Here is a 17,354-nt window from a genome sequence, read left to right on the forward strand (position 1 = left end):
ATCAGACCTCTGATGAAGGGTCTAGGCCCGAAACGTCAGCTTTTGTGCTCCTGAGATGCTGCTTGGCCTGCTGTGTTCGTCCAGCCTCACATTTTATTATCTTGGAATCTCCAGCATCTGCAGTTCCCATTATCTCTGATACAATGGCACATATTGTGCAAGCCAGGAAATTCTGACCCACTTAGTTTTGTTTCAATATGCAAATATTTTAATTCTTCCGTACATTTCATCAGCTTATAAGAGGATGTGTGTGTGAGGAGCTGTTATAAAGCTATATACTCATTCCATCAAATATAACTGCCAACACCCATCAGTGAAGACAAGAATTGATCAAAACTACTCTAATTGACTAAATCCAGTGAAAATCTCAATCTTTTACCTGTTTTAACTGAACAACAGATGATCGGAAAGATCTGAAACCTCTGTGTCAAATGTGAGTATAAACTATTGGCCTCTTTAAGATAATAAAATGTGAGGCTGGATGAACACAGCAGGCCAAGCAGCATCTCAGGAGCACAAAAGCTGACGTTTCGGGCCTAGACCCTTCATCAGACCTCTGATGAAGGGTCTAGGCCCGAAACGTCAGCTTTTGTGCTCCTGAGATGCTGCTTGGCCTGCTGTGTTCATCCAGCCTCACATTTTATTATCTTGGAATCTCCAGCATCTGCAGTTCCCATTATCTCTGGCCTCTTTAAGAATTTGATTGTACAATTCCATCTATGTAATGCTTCTCAGGAATTAATGCAGAAACAGCAAGAAGGCTTTCTTAAGAGCAGTTCTTACAGCATTTCGGAAAATGCTCAATTGTTTAGCTACAGCACATCGATAAATCCTTAGATATTGTCTTCAGGGACCCCAGACTGAATTTCCCTGAGCTTTCTTAAGCAGCTGCCTGTCATTGAACTTACTGGGTGGTGCATTGTCACTTGTGAAATGGATGTAACTTCTGTTTTTAAATGAATCTTCTCATCTAACATCTGAGTTTATGGAGTTTGTGAGGTTGCTTGAAATCTCCTTAGCAAATAGGATTAAGGAGAGTCCCAGAGGCTGTTTTGATGTGTATTAAGAGGAAGGGGGTAGCTTGGGAAAGGATGAGTCCAGTTCAGGACAAAGGAGAGTGTGCGTGGAGTAGTTGAGATCCTTAATGAGAATTTTGATGCATAAATTTTAGCAAAGCTTTTGCTCAAGCCCGACATGGCAAACTGGTTGAAAAAGTTAAATCTCATGGAATCCAAGGGCGAGTTGGATCCAAATTGGCTCAACATCAGAAAACAAAGGCTTATCATTGTTATGGTAATAATTTTGTGGTTGTAAGACTGTTCTTAGTGGGGACACACAGGCTTAAATACATGTTCCTCTGCTGTTCCTGGTTTATATGAATGATTTAGAGTTAAAGTGGACGAGGGATATAAACGAGGGGCAGACAGGTGGGACTGGTTTAGCTTGGGATTATGTTCAGCATGGAATAGTTGGACTGAAGTGTCTGTTTCTGTGCTGTATGACTCTGTGGCATGATGAAAAACATTGCAAATTATATGAAAATTTGCCAAACAATTGATAGTGAGGGAGAATACAGAAAGGTAACAAAGGTCCAGTGTGGTTGAAAGAGAATGGTATACATAACTCGTTCAAAAGAAGTATGAAGAAATTTGTTTAGGAAGGATAAACAAGGAAATAAATGGCAGAATTCTGAGAAGTACAGGGGATCCTGAAGTGCTTGTCTATTGACCACTGAAAGTAGTGGGGTTGCTGGACCAGTGTTCAAAAAGGCACATGGAATATATTTCTTTGTTGAAAAGAGCTATATTTTGTTAAAACCTTTCATCTTGCATTGATCAAGGCAATTTGCAATACCAAAGTAAAAGGAATACAACATCTATATGGTCTGAAATGATAATGGAAATTAGTTGGTAAGTGGGCACCAATTTTTAGAAATATTGCCATTGTTATTGCATTAGTTGATTTCAACTGACAGCTAGCTACCAAGAGCAAAAACAAATTTGCTGGACAAGCTCAGCAGGTCGGGCAGCATCTGTGGAGGAGAAAACAAGGTTAATGTTTCGGCTCCGGTGACCCTTCCTCAGGACTCTTCTGAGGAAGGGGCACCAGACCTGAAACGTTAACTCTCTTTTCTCCTCCACAGATGCTGCCAGACCTGCTGATCTTCTCCAGCAACTTTGTTTTTGTTCCTGATTTACAGAGTCTGCAGTTCTTTTGGTTTTTAGCTAACTACCAAGCTTTGTTTAAATTTTAAATTAGGCAGGTTGATCTAAACCACTTAAGGAACTGCTCTGTGAATTGAACCAGAAAATGGCTGTCATCCAATTTGTTGAGTTTTTTTTAATTTATTCGTTTGGAGATGTGTGCATTGTTGACTGGGCCAGCATTTATTGCCTATCCCTAGTTGCCTTGGGGAGGTGTTGTGAGCTGCCTTCTTGAACTGCTGCAGCCTACCAGCTTTAAGTTGACCCACAGTGCCACTAGGGAGGGAATTCCAGGATTTTGACCCAGTGGCAGTGAAGGAATGGCAATATATTTCCAAGTCAGGATGGTGAGTGACTTAGAGGGAAACTTGGAGGTGGTGGTGTTCCCATATGTCTGCTGCCCTTGTCCTTCCAGATGGAAGTGATTGTGGGTTTGGAAGGTGCAGTTTGAGGATATTTTAAGAACGTCTGCAGTTCATCTTGTAGATAGTACACACTGCTGCTACTGAACGTCGGTGGCAGAAGGATTGGATGTTTGTGGATGTGGTGCCAATCAAACAGGCTGCTTTGTCCTGGACGGTGTCAAGCTTCTTGAGTGTTATTGAGGCTGCACTCATCCAGGCAAGTGGGTACTATTCCATTACAATCCTGACTTGTGCCTTGTAGATGGTGGACAGGCTTTGGGGAGTCAGGAGGTGTGTTATTCGCTGTAGTATTCCTAGCTTCTGACCTGCTTTTGCAGCCATTGTGTTTATCTGGTGTGTCCAGTTCAGTTTCTGCTTAATGATGATCCCCAGGATGTGGACAATGAGGAATTCGGTGATGGTAACACTATTGAATGCCAAGAGGCGGTGGTTAAATTGTCTCTTATTGGTGATGGTCAAAGCTTAGCATTTGTGTGGCAAGCCCGGATATTGTCTAGATCTAGTTGCATTTGAACATGATCTACTTGAGTATCTGAAGAGTCATGAATTTTGCTGAACATTGTACAATCATCAGCAAACATACCCACTTCTGACCTTATGATGGACGGAAGGTCGTGGATGAAGCAGCTGAAGATAGTTGGGCCTAGGACACTACCTTCAGGAACCCCTGCAGTGAAGTATTAGAGCTGAGTATTAACCTCCAACAACCACGACCATCTTCCTTTCTGTTAGATATGACTCTAACCAACGGAGAGCTTGCCTCCAGATTCCCGTTGATTTTAGTTTTGCCAGAGCTTTTTGATGCCACACTTGGTCAAATGTAGCCTTGATATCAAGGGCTGTCATTCTCACCTCACCTCTGGGGTTCAGCTTTTTTGTCTGTGTTTGGACCAAGGCTGTAATGAGGTCAGGGGCTGAGTGGTCCCGAGGGAAGGCAAATTGGGCACCACTGAGCAGGTTATTGCCGAGAAGGTGCTGCTGATAGTGCTGTTGATGACACTTGCCATCAATTTACTGTGATCAAGAGTAGACTGATGGGGACAGTAATTGGCCAGGTTGGATTTTTCCACCATTTTATATACAGGACATACTTGTGCAACTTTTCATAATTTCAGGTAGATACCAGTGATGTAACTGTATTGGCACAGCTTGGATAGGGCAGCAACAAGTTCCGGAGCACAAGACTTCAGTGCTATTGCTGGAATATTGTCAGAGCCCATAGCCTTCACAATATCCAGTGTCTCCAACTGTTTCTTGATATCACATGGACTGAATCAAATTGGTTGAAGACTGTATCAGTAAGGCTGGAGGCCCACTGGAGGAGGCCGAGATGGATCATCCACTCGGCACTTCCGGCTTAAGATTGTTGTGAAAGCTTAAGCATTATCTTTTGTTCTGATGTGCTAGGCTCTTCGATCATTGAGTATGTGGATGTCTGTGGAGCCTCCTTGTGAAGTTGCAACAGTTATACAGAGTGTACAGGTTATTTTAATCTGCACTAAAACAGGATCTGTATATCAGTATACGTAGCTTCCATTACATACAGGTGCTCCATTGTGAGAGCCTGACTGACAACCCTAAATTAGTCACCACCATCAGGTTTTAGCACAGGATTATTTAGCACATTGTATCCAATCACGGCATTAGATCTAATGTTGGACATGGAGAAACATGGTATTGATATGATCTGCCAGTGTTTGGAATGTATAGCCTATATACCTAGCATCACACAGGCACTAAAATTCATATATCACGTTACTCATTTGTTCAGTAAGGCGACTGTTTCTTTGGTTGACAGAGGCATCCTGTTAGTGGTGAACACCATAGTAGCACCATGAATTAGCTAGCTTCACCTGTCACTGAAACTTTTGAGATATTTTACCCTTTCAAGGTAATCTGAAGCAAATTACTGTGGGCAAGTTTCAGGATCAAATGTGATAGTCTTAGGCTTGTTCATGAATATATGATTTACAGGGAGAGAAAGTCTAATAGCCACTGCCCTGCTGGATGGCTTTGATGTGTTCTATTTCAGCATCAAACTTGCACAGTGAGCAAATGGTTCAGGCCTGTGTCTAAGATTGCTGATAAAGATATTTTTAACATAGAACATAAAACAATACAACACAGGAATGGGCCCTTCAGCCCACAAAGCTATGTCAAACATGACACTAAATGGAACTTATTCCTTCTGCAAGATTTTTGCACAGAGGGTGGTGGGTGCTGGAACTTGCTGCTGGGGGAGATAGTGGAAGTAGATACTATGGTTACTTTTAAAGGGCATCTTGACAAATATATGAATAAGATGGGAATAGAGGGATATGGTCTCTGGAAGGGGAGGAGATTTTAGGTGTTCGGGGAACTGCAGATGCTGGAGAATCTGAGATAACAAAGTGTAGAGCTGGGTGAACACAGCAGGCCAAGCAGCATCATAGAAGCAGGAAAGCTGACGTTTTGGGCCTAGGTCCTTCTTCAGAAAGGTGTGACAGGTTGTAGGTTTTAGGCTTTCTGTGTGACAGGCCTATTGGTGCAGCCTAGGAGGGCTGCAGGGCCTGTTCCTGTGCTGTAATTGTCTTTGTTCCTTTGTTCTTCAAAATGTTCTGGTGGCTGTAGTGATACTTAGTCCAAAGGAAGATGGTTGTGGCAGTTGGACATCAGTCATCTCAACTATAGGACATTTCTACATGGGTTCCCCAGGGTAGTGTCCTAGGCCCAACCATCTTGAACTGCTTCATTAATGACCTACACTCCATCGTAAGGTCAGAACTGGGGATGTGTGCTGATAATTGCACATTATACAGCACCATTCACAACACCTCACATGGTAACACGTATCTAGCATGCATGTCCATATGCAACAAGACCTAGACAAAATCCAGGTCTGGGCAGAGAAGTGACAAGTAATTGTGTTCCATCAAATTCCAGGCAATGACCACCTCAAATAAGAAGCAGCCCAACAATTGCTCTGTGATATTCTATAGCATTACCATCACTGAATCCCTGACGATCAATATTCTGGAGGTTCCCATTGGCTCGAAAATAAAGTGGATAAATCATATAAATACTATGGCTACAAGAGCAGATTAGAGGCTAAGATATCGTACTGAGTAAGTCACCCCTGGCTCCCCAGATCCTGTCCACAATCTACAACGCACAAGTCAGGAGGTGATAGAATCCTCTCTGCTTGTGTGGATGGGTACAGCTCCAAGAACACTCAGAAAGCTTGACACCACCTAGGAAAGCAGCCGCCTTGTTTGAAACTTCATTTATCACCTTCAACATTCACTCCCCTCACCACTGATGCACAGTAGCAACACTATCTGCATGATGCATTATAGAAATTTCCCAACTTCCAACACTGCCATCTTGAAAGACAAAGGGCAAAAGTCATTTGGGAACACCACCACTTGCAAATGCCCCTTCAGGCCACTCACCATCCTGATTTGGAAACATATTGCGGCTCCTTCACTATCATTGAATCAAAATCCTGGAATCCCCTCACGAACGGCATTACAGATGTGCCTATGCCAAGTACACTTCAGTAGTTCGGAGAAGCAACCGTGCCTCCCCTAGTTGTAGAATATCCATACTGTGGGGATTCTATGATTAGGGGTGGCATGATGGCTCAGTAGTTAGCACTGCCACCTCACAGCACCAGGGCCACAGGTTCGATTCCAGCCTTGGGCAACTGTCTGTGTGGACTATGCACATTTTCTCCATGTCTGCAAGGGTTTTCTTCAGGTGTACTGGTTTCCTCTCACAGTCCAAAGATATGCAAGCTAGGTGGATTGGCCATGCTAAATTGCCCATAGCACCTAGGGATGTTTGCGATAGGCATGGGGAATCAGGGGTAAGATAATGGGTCCGGGTGGGATGCACGTCAGAGGGGCGGTGTGGACTTGTTGGGCCAAATGACCTGTTTCCACAGTGTAGAGATTCTATGAAGGCAACTCAGCACCACTTTCTCAAGGCCAATTTGGGATGGGTAATTCACACTGACCCAGCCAGCGATTCCCCACCTCTCCTGAATGGGTAAAGGAGGTAATTGTCGTCACAGGATTATTTTGCTTTGTTTTCCTGTGTACCATATTGTACTTGTACATTCAAATTCTCCCGCATCTTTTCTTGCTCCAACTTGGAATTATTATGCAAAGTGTTTATCACATTTTGGGGATTACTGTCATTTGGAAACTTGACCTAACCAGTTACATTGGCATAACGGCAATAATAGAAGTACAGAAGCAGTGTGATCTGTGATAAATAGCTCACCTCCTTTCTTGGTTCAAGTGACAATTAAGTCCACTGGAATACCTGCTAATTGTATGGATGGGTGAAGCTGCAATAGCAATTGAGAACTTTGACAATATCCATATGGAGTAGGTGACAGCACCTCAACATTGTGGTTGTAGTGTCTAGGGTCTCTATATGATTCTCTTCAACATGTTGACAAGTGGCATCCCCTCCTCCATAACCTGGGAAGAACAAATGCAGACGTGTGGTTGAAATGCCATCAACTCCAAGTCACACATCACTGGGTGTAGTTTGTCATCATTGGGGAATATTCCAGCATCCCCATCTGGGAGAAGCACTACTGGACGGAAGTACAGTTGTTCCATGAGAAGGCCGCCATTTCAGGATAACTAAGGAGTTAGCGTTGCTGGCACTGAGGAAAAATAAAATTATTCAATAAATAAAAGACATTGGAAGGAAATTAATAAGGACAGGAGTCGGATGTGTTACTTTTCTGTCATATTGACTCCCCCACAAAGCAACGAGTAAGGGCAACTGTTTCAAGATCACCACAGTTTTGTCAATTTCTGCAAAAGCATCTATAATTCAACAGGACAAGAAGGTTCAGCTTCAGCTTCAATTCAGCTTCTGCCTTTGCCTTTTCCACTTTTAACATAGGAATGACCTGCAATGTGTTGTGCACATGTTAATGTAACCAATGCCTAATCAATAAGCATTGTCAGAAATATTGCCACTTTTTCCACTGAGCAAGAACCAGAGCACATTATGACTGTCATTGGCAACACCTTACTCTCGTCTCTAACTCCCACCTCCTTCAGGCAACGTGTCCATATAATGTTCACTTCCTCTATGGAGGTGTACATTGCCTGCTTTCAGCATAGGTAATGAAGCAGATGTGTTCTAATGTTATCCTCAGGGTAGGCAGCTCCAGATGACTGCACATGCGAATCCCTCTTTATGCCTATTTCTCACAGGAGCACATTGCATCAATGCCATGGAAAGCAAATTTCATCTACCACCCCTGCACTGTCTCACAAATCCCATTTCAAGTCTCTCCATCCATTTGCCATCCATGTTATTTTTGTAGTGCTTTTGTTTTCTGCCCTGAACGTCTGATGGAAAAATTGAAAAGCTTGACCCGACTCACCTCTACATGATTGCATCATGTTAAAGGACTTTCTTTCCAGCCACCTTTGTGTCCTAGAATATTTGATTTTTTTTGTCCTTTCGGGTCTGATCCAGTTTGAAGCTTATCATGCATAACAAATAAGAACTGAATCCAGTTATGTCAACCCTTCTTGATACACACAAGCTGTCTGAATTTTACATTTGTCGCCAGCAAGATTGCTCCTGCCCCAGTTGCTTCATTTCAGACCCTGTGTACCTCCGAGGTATAATGTCACCACTTTCTAGCCCGGTGTTTCACTTCTGTCCAACTGCTCATTGCTTCATTGACTCAGACAATGTGGGACATTAGCTAGTGTAAAGTAAGACAATAGTCGTTTTGTCACCCGACCTTTACAGTAACATCGTCCAACACGCAGCTAAATCTACTTCATTAACCCAGAGCTAGATAACTGTTTTCACTGTTTCTCTTTATTTCAGATAAAGAGCAAAACCATGGCCAGGATGTTCTTTGTGACTGTGCTTTACTGCCTTTTGCTGCCCCTTTTCCAGTCAAAGATTGAGGAGAGTCAGTATTGCTCAACACAGGGGTCAATGGTAAGACATCACTTTTTAACATATGTCTTCCAGATGTTAACAGTTCTAATATACATGATGTTACGGCCTGTACATTATTACCCTCAGTCAAACGCCACCTTCCAAATGGTGTTCCAAAAAGTAACAGAAGAGAAATGGGCTAGAGACCTGGGATCCATCCTTTGCTCCCATTCACACATGGTGAGCTCGATTGGGAAGGTGAATTGAGCCCCCATTCTGAAGAACATAACTTGTTTACAGATAAATGCACAGATATTTCATTTAATCGTATCTTCCACGCCATTAAAGACAGCTCTGCTTTTTAACACAAAGCCCCCTTCCCGCAAAGGCTCATCAACATCAGCGGAAGAAAAATAGCAAAATAACGATCCGGATTTTCCAAAGGCCAGACAGATTTTTTTTCTCTGCAGCATAGGCTGGAGTTGTGCATTTAGGCCCAGTGGAATCCCTGATGTCTCAGACTCCGAGGAAACTCTTCAGGAAATTGCAGATTCCAATGGGCCGCTCCCCTGCACCTTGAAGGGTCTGAAAGTATCTTTTCAAATTGGAGACTCTGGAGGTTCCACTGCTGTTAAGTAAATAGTTACACAGGAAAATTAAACACCTGGTCTAACTTCGTGGTAGCTTTCCCTTGACTAACCTATCCCCACCCTAACTCCCCACCTACACTCACCTTTACTGGCTCCATCCCCGCCTCTTTGACCTGTCTGTGTCCTCTCCACCTATTCTCTCCTCTATCCATCTTCTATCCACATCCCCCACTCTCCCTATTTATTTCAGAACCCCCTTCCCCTCCCCCATTTCTAAACAAGGGTTCAGATCCAAAACGTCAGCTTTCCTGCTCCTCTGATGCTACTTGGCCTGCTGTGTTCATCCAGCTTTACACCTTGTTATCTAGCTTTTAAAATGACTCTTCCCCACAACCCGCTTCCCCTCTTACTACAGGGACGTCTAATTATACATTCTCCAAACCCTTTAGACTACCCCCATATCCCGACACTTACCCAAAACTGCTCCTTACCCAGGGCCCAAAAACACATCTCTCCACACAATCTGAAGAAGGGTCCCAACCTGAACCATCAAACTTTCCTGCTCCTCTGATGCTGCCTGGCCTGCTGTGTTCATCCAGCTCCACGCTGTGTTATCTCAGACTCCAACATCAGCAGTTCTTACTATCTCCATACAATCTGGAAGTTGCCCCTCCGCACAGATGAATACTTCATGGTTGTTCATGGCACTCCTCTATAACTCCAGTTCCTGACAAACTCGTCTCACCACAGGACCCGATGTGAACACCCCACAGCACCCCTCCCCCATCTTCCCTGGGTAATGATATCTACGCTGTTCCTCTCTATCCTTTCCCCTCAAACGCCAGCAATTCCCAATGTTACCAGGACTAGAGGGCTTGAGTTATAAGGAAAAGTTGGATCGTCTGAGGCTTTTTTCACTGGAGCAGAGGTAGTTGACAGGGTGTCCTTATCGAGGTTTATAAAATCATGACACGCATAGATAAATGAAAAGCTAATGCCTTTTCCCTAGGGGTGGGGAGTTCAAAACTAGCGGGTATATTTTTATGGTGAGAAGAGGAAGATTTAAAAGCCACCTGAGGGGCAATTTTTTCACACAAAGCTTGGTCCTTATATGGGATGAGCTGCCTGAGGAAGTGGTAGACGCAGGTACAGTTACATTTAAAAGACATTTGGAGATGTACATGAATGGGTAAGTTTTACATGGATACCGGCCAAATGCTGGCAAGTGGGACTAGTTTAGTTTGGCAACTTGGTCAGCATGGATGACTCGGACCAAAGGATCTGTTTCTATGTTGTATGACTCTATGATTCTATAACTCACTCCCCTGCCACTGGATCCAAACCCTCCCCAACCTCCTTAACCCCAGGATCAACATCCTCTTCCTCCCCTGGACCTAACAACCCCTTTTCCACCAAGAACATGCCACACCCTCTCCCTGTCTCTCTACCCTTGCACTTAGACCTGACAAACACTGCCCCCTTTTGCCAGGTATGATACCGTCCCCTCCTGCTGCCCACCTGGCTTAACTTACCTGAACCCCTTACTAGCTTGCACCCAGACACCCTATCATCTACTATCCTACTGACTTGTTACCCTACATGCCTGGCACCCTGACACTTAGCAACATGGCACCCTAACACTATATCCACCTAGCAACCTAACCACATAGCACCCTTGCCCACATGGCAGGCTACTAGCTGGTATCCAAAGTGCATACTTGCCTAACATGTATATCCTTTCACGGAGCATTTAAATCATAGAATATCAGAGCTGCTACCAAAAAAGAAAGGAGCATAGTATGACTGTTCTGACCATCTGATACAACATTAGATTTAAGGTGCGCTCCATGTTACTAAAGGAGCCAAGATCAGAATTTCCTGCCAGAGTTGCAGAGGTCTGCCTTCTTGGAAAAACTTGGAGCACAGTGCCAATCTGATTTGTTTGCTGCTCATTGGAAAAACTACCCAGTGTTATTCTCTTTCATTAACATGTTTCTAATTCAACAGAAGCTCCTTTACCATAATGCCCCCCGGCTTTGTCCTTAGCTTTCCATAAAAAAAACTTCCGTAAAATACAACTCCCACCATGTGCCACTGAGTTTCAAGAAACCTAAAGTTCAGGCACAAATAGTTTCATACGTGGAGCTACAGCACAGATATAACAGAATAACCAATCGTAAATCATTATTTGTCTATCTTGCAGGCCTCTGTTTATTCACCTGTGAGTTCAACAAATGGTAAGAAATAAAACACAGTACTAATTTCATGATGCCTAGTGACTAAGGGTTTTTTTTGGTTAATTTCCATTGCCAGCTAATAATCTACAAAAAGTGCAGTATTGGATGAAGCAAAAGGATTTGGCTCACTAAATGCAGTAAAAATTCCAAACAAGCGTATTTTTCTTCTGTTTACATGTTCCATGCTTCTTATAAATAAATGATAAAATAAATGCACCAAAGATGTTTTCAAATTAGTAATTCCAATAAGAAAGAATTTGAATTTTCAACTGATGAAGTTGCTTCATGAATACCTCACTAGAGAAACTGCTTTTGCATCTCTCACACGCGCTACAGATAGGCCCTGAATTGAAGCTCACACCCAACGAGTGAAATCCGATAGTGTTGACATCAACTCATAATTGGCTTCAAAATGAAAGAAAATAGATTGGGAAATGAAATGTGCTGCCAATTCACAATGAACAATTTTGTGTTACTTCAGAGGAGGAACTTCATATCCATTTTCTTTGCATAATATTCACAATGAGTGTCTCATTCTTTCTTTCCTTTCATGCTTTCGATAATCGATATGCAGAGGGATTTTTTCATGCAGATTTGAATTTGGAAAAGAGTCTGTTTGAGACTGTTGCTGCATATGTGGAAAGAATAGTTCTCCCTATTTTTGTTGCTATTCCCGGAACAGACACTAATATCATTATAAGGAAACTCAACATCATAAAGGGTAAGTTATATTGAATGCAGTATGCAGATGTTAATACCTTACATAAGATTGTTAACTGTGCTTTGGAGATGAATTTAACCTCAATTAGGCAGACAGTGAAAACCCATTTAGATTAATTACCCACTATTGTAATTTACAATAATACCTGCTCATTTGAGCAGGTGGCCAGGACAATTAGTGGGATCATTTTTCATAACTGCATTTTGCCTAGCGAGATAAGCAAAATCTGACTGTTTAACACAGTGAAATGATTGTGCAATGAAATGAGTTTGATTTACATATACTATTTTTTTAAGAAACCTTTGGACTTAAAACTAGTGACACATGGGTGTTAGTTATTTTTGTGAAGAGTACTAAAAATCAAGGCCAGAGAGTCCTTTCTTGATCAGTGACCTAATATCATGTATGCCTGAGAACAAGTGATTGCAAACCTCTGGAGAATTAATGGAAGTGCCAGCCCCCTAATCCTAGCTTCATAGCCCCATCCTTGCTAGGGCTAATCCACATAGCCTACACCTCCTTGGGCACAATGGGTACTTTAGCTTGGCCAATCCACCTAACTTGCACATCTTTGGACTGTGGGAGGAAACCAGAGCACCCGGTGGACAGCCACGCAGACACTGGGAGAATGTGCAAACTTCACACAGACAGCCACCTGAGGCTGAAATCAAACCTGGGTCCTGGTGCTCTGAGGCAGCAGTGCTAACCACGGAGCCATCATGTTGCCCCTGGGTATGCCATCATTTATTGCCCCTCCTTAAATATTTGAACCGAGTGCTTGCTAGGCCATTTCTAAAGATAAGTAAAGGTCAACCACATTGCTGTGGATCTGAAATCACATGTAGGCCAGACCAGATAAGCACGGCAGATTTCCTTCCCTAGAGGATGTTGGCAAAACCAGATGGCTTTTTATGACAATCATTATATGGTACCCATTAGATTCATCTTTAGCTCCAGGTTTAGAATTTCACCAGGTGCCATGGTGGAATTCCAAGGCATGTTCCCAGCACATCAGTATAGGATTATGGATTGCTAGTGCAGGGACACTAACACAATGCTACTGCCTTTCCAGTGAGGAGACCCTCAAGTTCTCTAGGCACATCTCAGGATATCTGAAGCAAACTTCCAAAATTTGCCACCAACAGCCGTATTTAAGTTGAACGTTTTTGAAGTGGAAACCTTTCACGATGATGGACTCTATAGGTGTGTGATCAATGTGGGTTCAGTTGATAGTGCCCTGCACCAGGAGGAAGACAGCGATGGTGGACAATCCCATTGCTTGGACTGCTTGACTTTCCTCATTGTGGGGGAAGGATGTAAACAGTTGTGACCTGGTGAAAATAACATCCATTGCACCCTGGAAGTGTACGTCATTTGACTATTGGATCATGTCACAAAGACTTCCAATTGCTCCTTGAAATAAGTCACTAACATAAAAATTCAGGGCAGCTCTGACCTTGACAAAGGGATGATGTCACCATCTAGTCCCACTGAGCACAGGTCTGCACCAGTAAATGGTAGAATATGGTGATAATGGAGTGGGACATCATTAATTGGTACCTGTAATGTCATTCAAGCCATTGCAACAAAATGCCAGCAAAGCCTGTAGAAGCAGGGTCTCATCATTATTCTCCAAGTCCTTGATGGACCTTCACCTGACGCTTTACTGTCTGCAGGATACATGCCAGCAGCAGAGACATAGAGATGCACAGCCATTGGAAGTTATTGTTCTTTCTGGGCTTGCTGGTGGATTTTTTATTGCTGTCTTCTTCTTCGCTGTCTTCCAATTTGAAGCAAAACCACAAGAACTTTGCAATGTCCCTGTCAGAAGTAGATAATCTGTGGGGAAGTTCAGAATAAGTCAATTCTATTAAAGAAACTCATGAGTCCTCACATCCATGACAATGACGCCTCATGTTATGCCCTCACCCTGTGGATTGGAAGCTTCCCAAGGAGGTCATTGTCATGTCTCTGTTAGAAACATTGATGTATGTCACCTAAACAAAATATATATTGCACAACTAAAGTGGTCATGCTGCATTGGGGGTGTAGAATCCTGCCAGTGAGCCAATGTGATAGCACACTCCAGAAAAGAAGAGACTCTCTTCTATAGTGATTGTAATGATGTCAGCCAGCTGGTCCTCATAGAATATGAGTTCCCTGATTGGGGCTATTAATCTGGCTAACAGATAAAAAAGGGAGTGTCAGTGGCACTGACAGTCTGAAGAGACACTAGAGACAAGGACTGTTCATGTTGAAATAAAAGGTGAATTGGTAATGGGATATTGGCTTCTGTGAAGTTACCTCACCTTCCATAGTTACAGTTAAGCATGTCAATGGGGCAGCTGGAAAGATTTGTCTCCTACTCCTAACTGTGGAATGTGTTTCTGATATCTGAAGCTTATATTCACTTAACAACCTGTTCAGGGGCATTGTTGCAGCTGCTGGAGCAAGACAGACTTGAACCAGGGAAGTTATAGCCCAGCTTGGGCACTACCACTGCACCATTACAGTCCCCTAGAACATGCTTTTAAGCATCTTATTATATGGTCTTGGCTGACAAGACAAGGTGTCAATTAACACACGTAATGAAATGCTAATTTATAATGTCCTAATTAATCCAGTTTCTGGAATAATGGCTGATTAATTGCTGCAGAGAGACCAGCTGGCTTACTCCCTATCAACATTATTCTGGCTGTTGAGCAAGATGAGAAAGTTACTGTTCGGATTAATTGATCATTACCATATCAAATCAGTAGAGCCCCGAAAAGCACGAAAGGTGAACAATCCTGAAAATTTTCAAAATATGGAAAGAATATAGAATAGAATTCTTCTCTCCCTGGTGTGCTGTGAGCACTGACTTAAAGACAACCAATCTTTGTGAGGGATACATTGTTTTTTAGCGTAAAAGGCCTCATATGTTCAGTTCAGTCTTTGTGCCTTGAATATTTTTTAACATAGAGGGAGAGGCAAGCAGCTTGTCATGTTCGAGTGTTCTGAACTGTCAAGAGAGTGAACATATCACTGTGTGGTACCGTGCCACATTGACATCACCCCTGGAGCATGTGCCAGCAGTTTAGATAACAAACACTCCAACACAGTCAGTCAAAAAGATTGATCTGAGACCAGTCCAGGGAGTAGAGCATGGTTAGTCAGGTGCTCAGTCATACCAGAAGCTATAGGTCTGGCCTCTTGCTGTCAGTGGACTGGGCCATGATCCATCCTGCAGCTTAAGTGCAGCCATTCGATGGATGGCATGCAGTTAGTGGGGTGGGAGAAGGTGGTGTAGGGAAATAGGTTCGGGGATTGGTTGTGGTACAAAGTCAGCCCTGAAGGTTTGGGGCTTATCAATGGGCTGTTCAATGATTCCGGCAGAGTTGGGACTAGCTGGTGGAGGTAGAGAGGCCATGCCTCGCTCCTATGTTTGAAGCCCAACCACTTCAGATGCTACAAACCTGTGTGGCTCATTCTCCCCATAGATTCCCACTGACTCCACGCTGTTGCCCTGGCCAAGGTCCCTTATGCCCTTTTTGCTTTGCTACAGACACTGAGAAATTTTGTCTGTAGATACGGTGCGTGTCCATACACATGTTCAGTAGACACTAAATGTGCTGGACACAACCTGTCCTTAAAAAACAGGCAGACACATGCATGTTGAAACCAGAGTGGTACGGACGGCATTGGTGGATTTCTCTATCCTTCACTTCAGCTTATTGACTGTATCTGAAATACCTGCCTGCTGTTGCTTTGCCTGTGTGTAGAATTTCACAAAGTCATTGAAGGTCATAAAGATCATCTTCTGCCTGGGCTGTCCAGGTGCCTGGCCTTTGGCAGTTCTCCATGTGTCAGTAATCTGGACTTTTCTCCCTTGACAGGGCAGGTCAGTGATGTGCTCACTGGATTGTGCTCACATGACTAACCCAGCTGGAGACCTAGCTTTTACCAAAGTAAAAGCCTCCGAACTAGTGGAGAGTGCAGCTAAAAGTCTTGCCAGAGCATCTTATGAGGGTTGAGTGGCTTCCTCCTCAGAGTTGGAGATGGAGTTAAGGGTCTGCAGCCTCCTTCTATTGGTTTGCTGGATACTACTGTTGCTTGCATTAGAGAGGGAGCAAATTAGTTTTCAAAGATGTTTAATTGTTATCCATTAACAACACCTAATCCTTATACAAATAGTTACTCTTTTCTTCAGATAATGTAAGAAACTTCTTGCATGGAATGAACAGCCTAATGTTCACTACTCTTCCACTGTTCGAGGACCTCTAACTTGCTTATGTGTCAATTTTCCTTGCAATGAGACAAAGGGATGGATTGAATGCGATGGAAGTGGATTGAACAGCAGTTAGCGGTGATGCAGAGGCAGGAGATGTGGTGAGTTGTTCCCAGTGAGGGGATAGGGAACACGAAAGAAAGGAAGGGTTACTAGTTTAGGAGTGCGAGGTGAGTGGGTGCCATTGAATTGATATGATATATGAATTAGGAAGAGCTCTAGTCCATGAACCTTGGAGAGAAGCATCTTCAGTGGCAGAGTTAGAGGGAGAGGCAGACCTTTGAGTGTGACGCTACAGAAAGAGAGAAGATGGAAGCAGTTAGCTTTGCACAGCTAAATCATTGAACTTATTCCTGTACTATTGGGTATCTCTCCTCACTCAGGTAACAGCACTGATCCAGGCTACTCTGTAGGTCTAGGCTGGCTTGGTCTGGTGGGGTAGACTCCTATCAATGATCTGCAGGACTACCTCCTCTCCACCATCACATCCACCAACATCACCAACACCTTGTGGTCCAGAAAGATTTATAACCCTCTGTGCTGTAATGATCGGGCAGGACTGTGTGAAAGGCAGTTCCTCGTTTGTAGCATCTGAAGTGGTTGGGCTTCAAACATAGGAGCGAGGCATGAACACCAGACAATCTGGCAGTTGGGGGTGTTTCCAATTCTCCTACTGTGCAATTCCATGAGAAGTGGTAGCTTGCAAAATTAATGAGATGGAGAACAGATGATTTAAAGAGAAAGACAAAATATGGGCCATGAATCACATGAGAAAAACACTTTAGCTGAAAATGGAACATTTCACCTGTAATTTGGACATTACTAAGTCAGCACCTTAATCTATAAAAATAGGATTGCTGAAAATTGCCTATAGTTTTTCAAGATTAATCATTACATAAGTTGCTTCTAAAAGTACAGTATGTTCATTCAGTGGCATGCTGTATTAATACACTAGGAATGACAACGTATCTCACACATTATCCCATAAATGTTTTCTTGC

General features: G+C 43.2%; 1 protein-coding gene across 2 annotated transcripts in view; it reads left to right on the top strand.

Annotated features, from left to right (window-relative positions):
• Positions 1-287: 287 nt before the first annotated feature.
• adgrf3a (adhesion G protein-coupled receptor F3a) overlaps positions 288-17,354 on the top strand; it is a 65,556-nt gene continuing 48,489 nt past the window's right edge. Inside the window, exons 1-4 of one of the 2 annotated variants that reach the window (XM_059645630.1) lie at positions 288-433; positions 8,483-8,599; positions 11,333-11,366; positions 11,941-12,087. In XM_059645630.1, the coding sequence (XP_059501613.1) occupies positions 8,498-8,599; positions 11,333-11,366; positions 11,941-12,087 (283 nt within the window). In that variant the 5' untranslated portion in view covers positions 288-433; positions 8,483-8,497. Of the gene's footprint in view, positions 434-1,825; positions 1,911-8,482; positions 8,600-11,332; positions 11,367-11,940; positions 12,088-17,354 lie in introns of those variants that run through there. The other variant, XM_048531415.1, reaches the window with a different exon arrangement.

Source organism: Stegostoma tigrinum, chromosome 4 (assembly GCF_030684315.1).
Source record: "Stegostoma tigrinum isolate sSteTig4 chromosome 4, sSteTig4.hap1, whole genome shotgun sequence".
Taxonomy (NCBI): domain Eukaryota; kingdom Metazoa; phylum Chordata; class Chondrichthyes; order Orectolobiformes; family Stegostomatidae; genus Stegostoma; species Stegostoma tigrinum.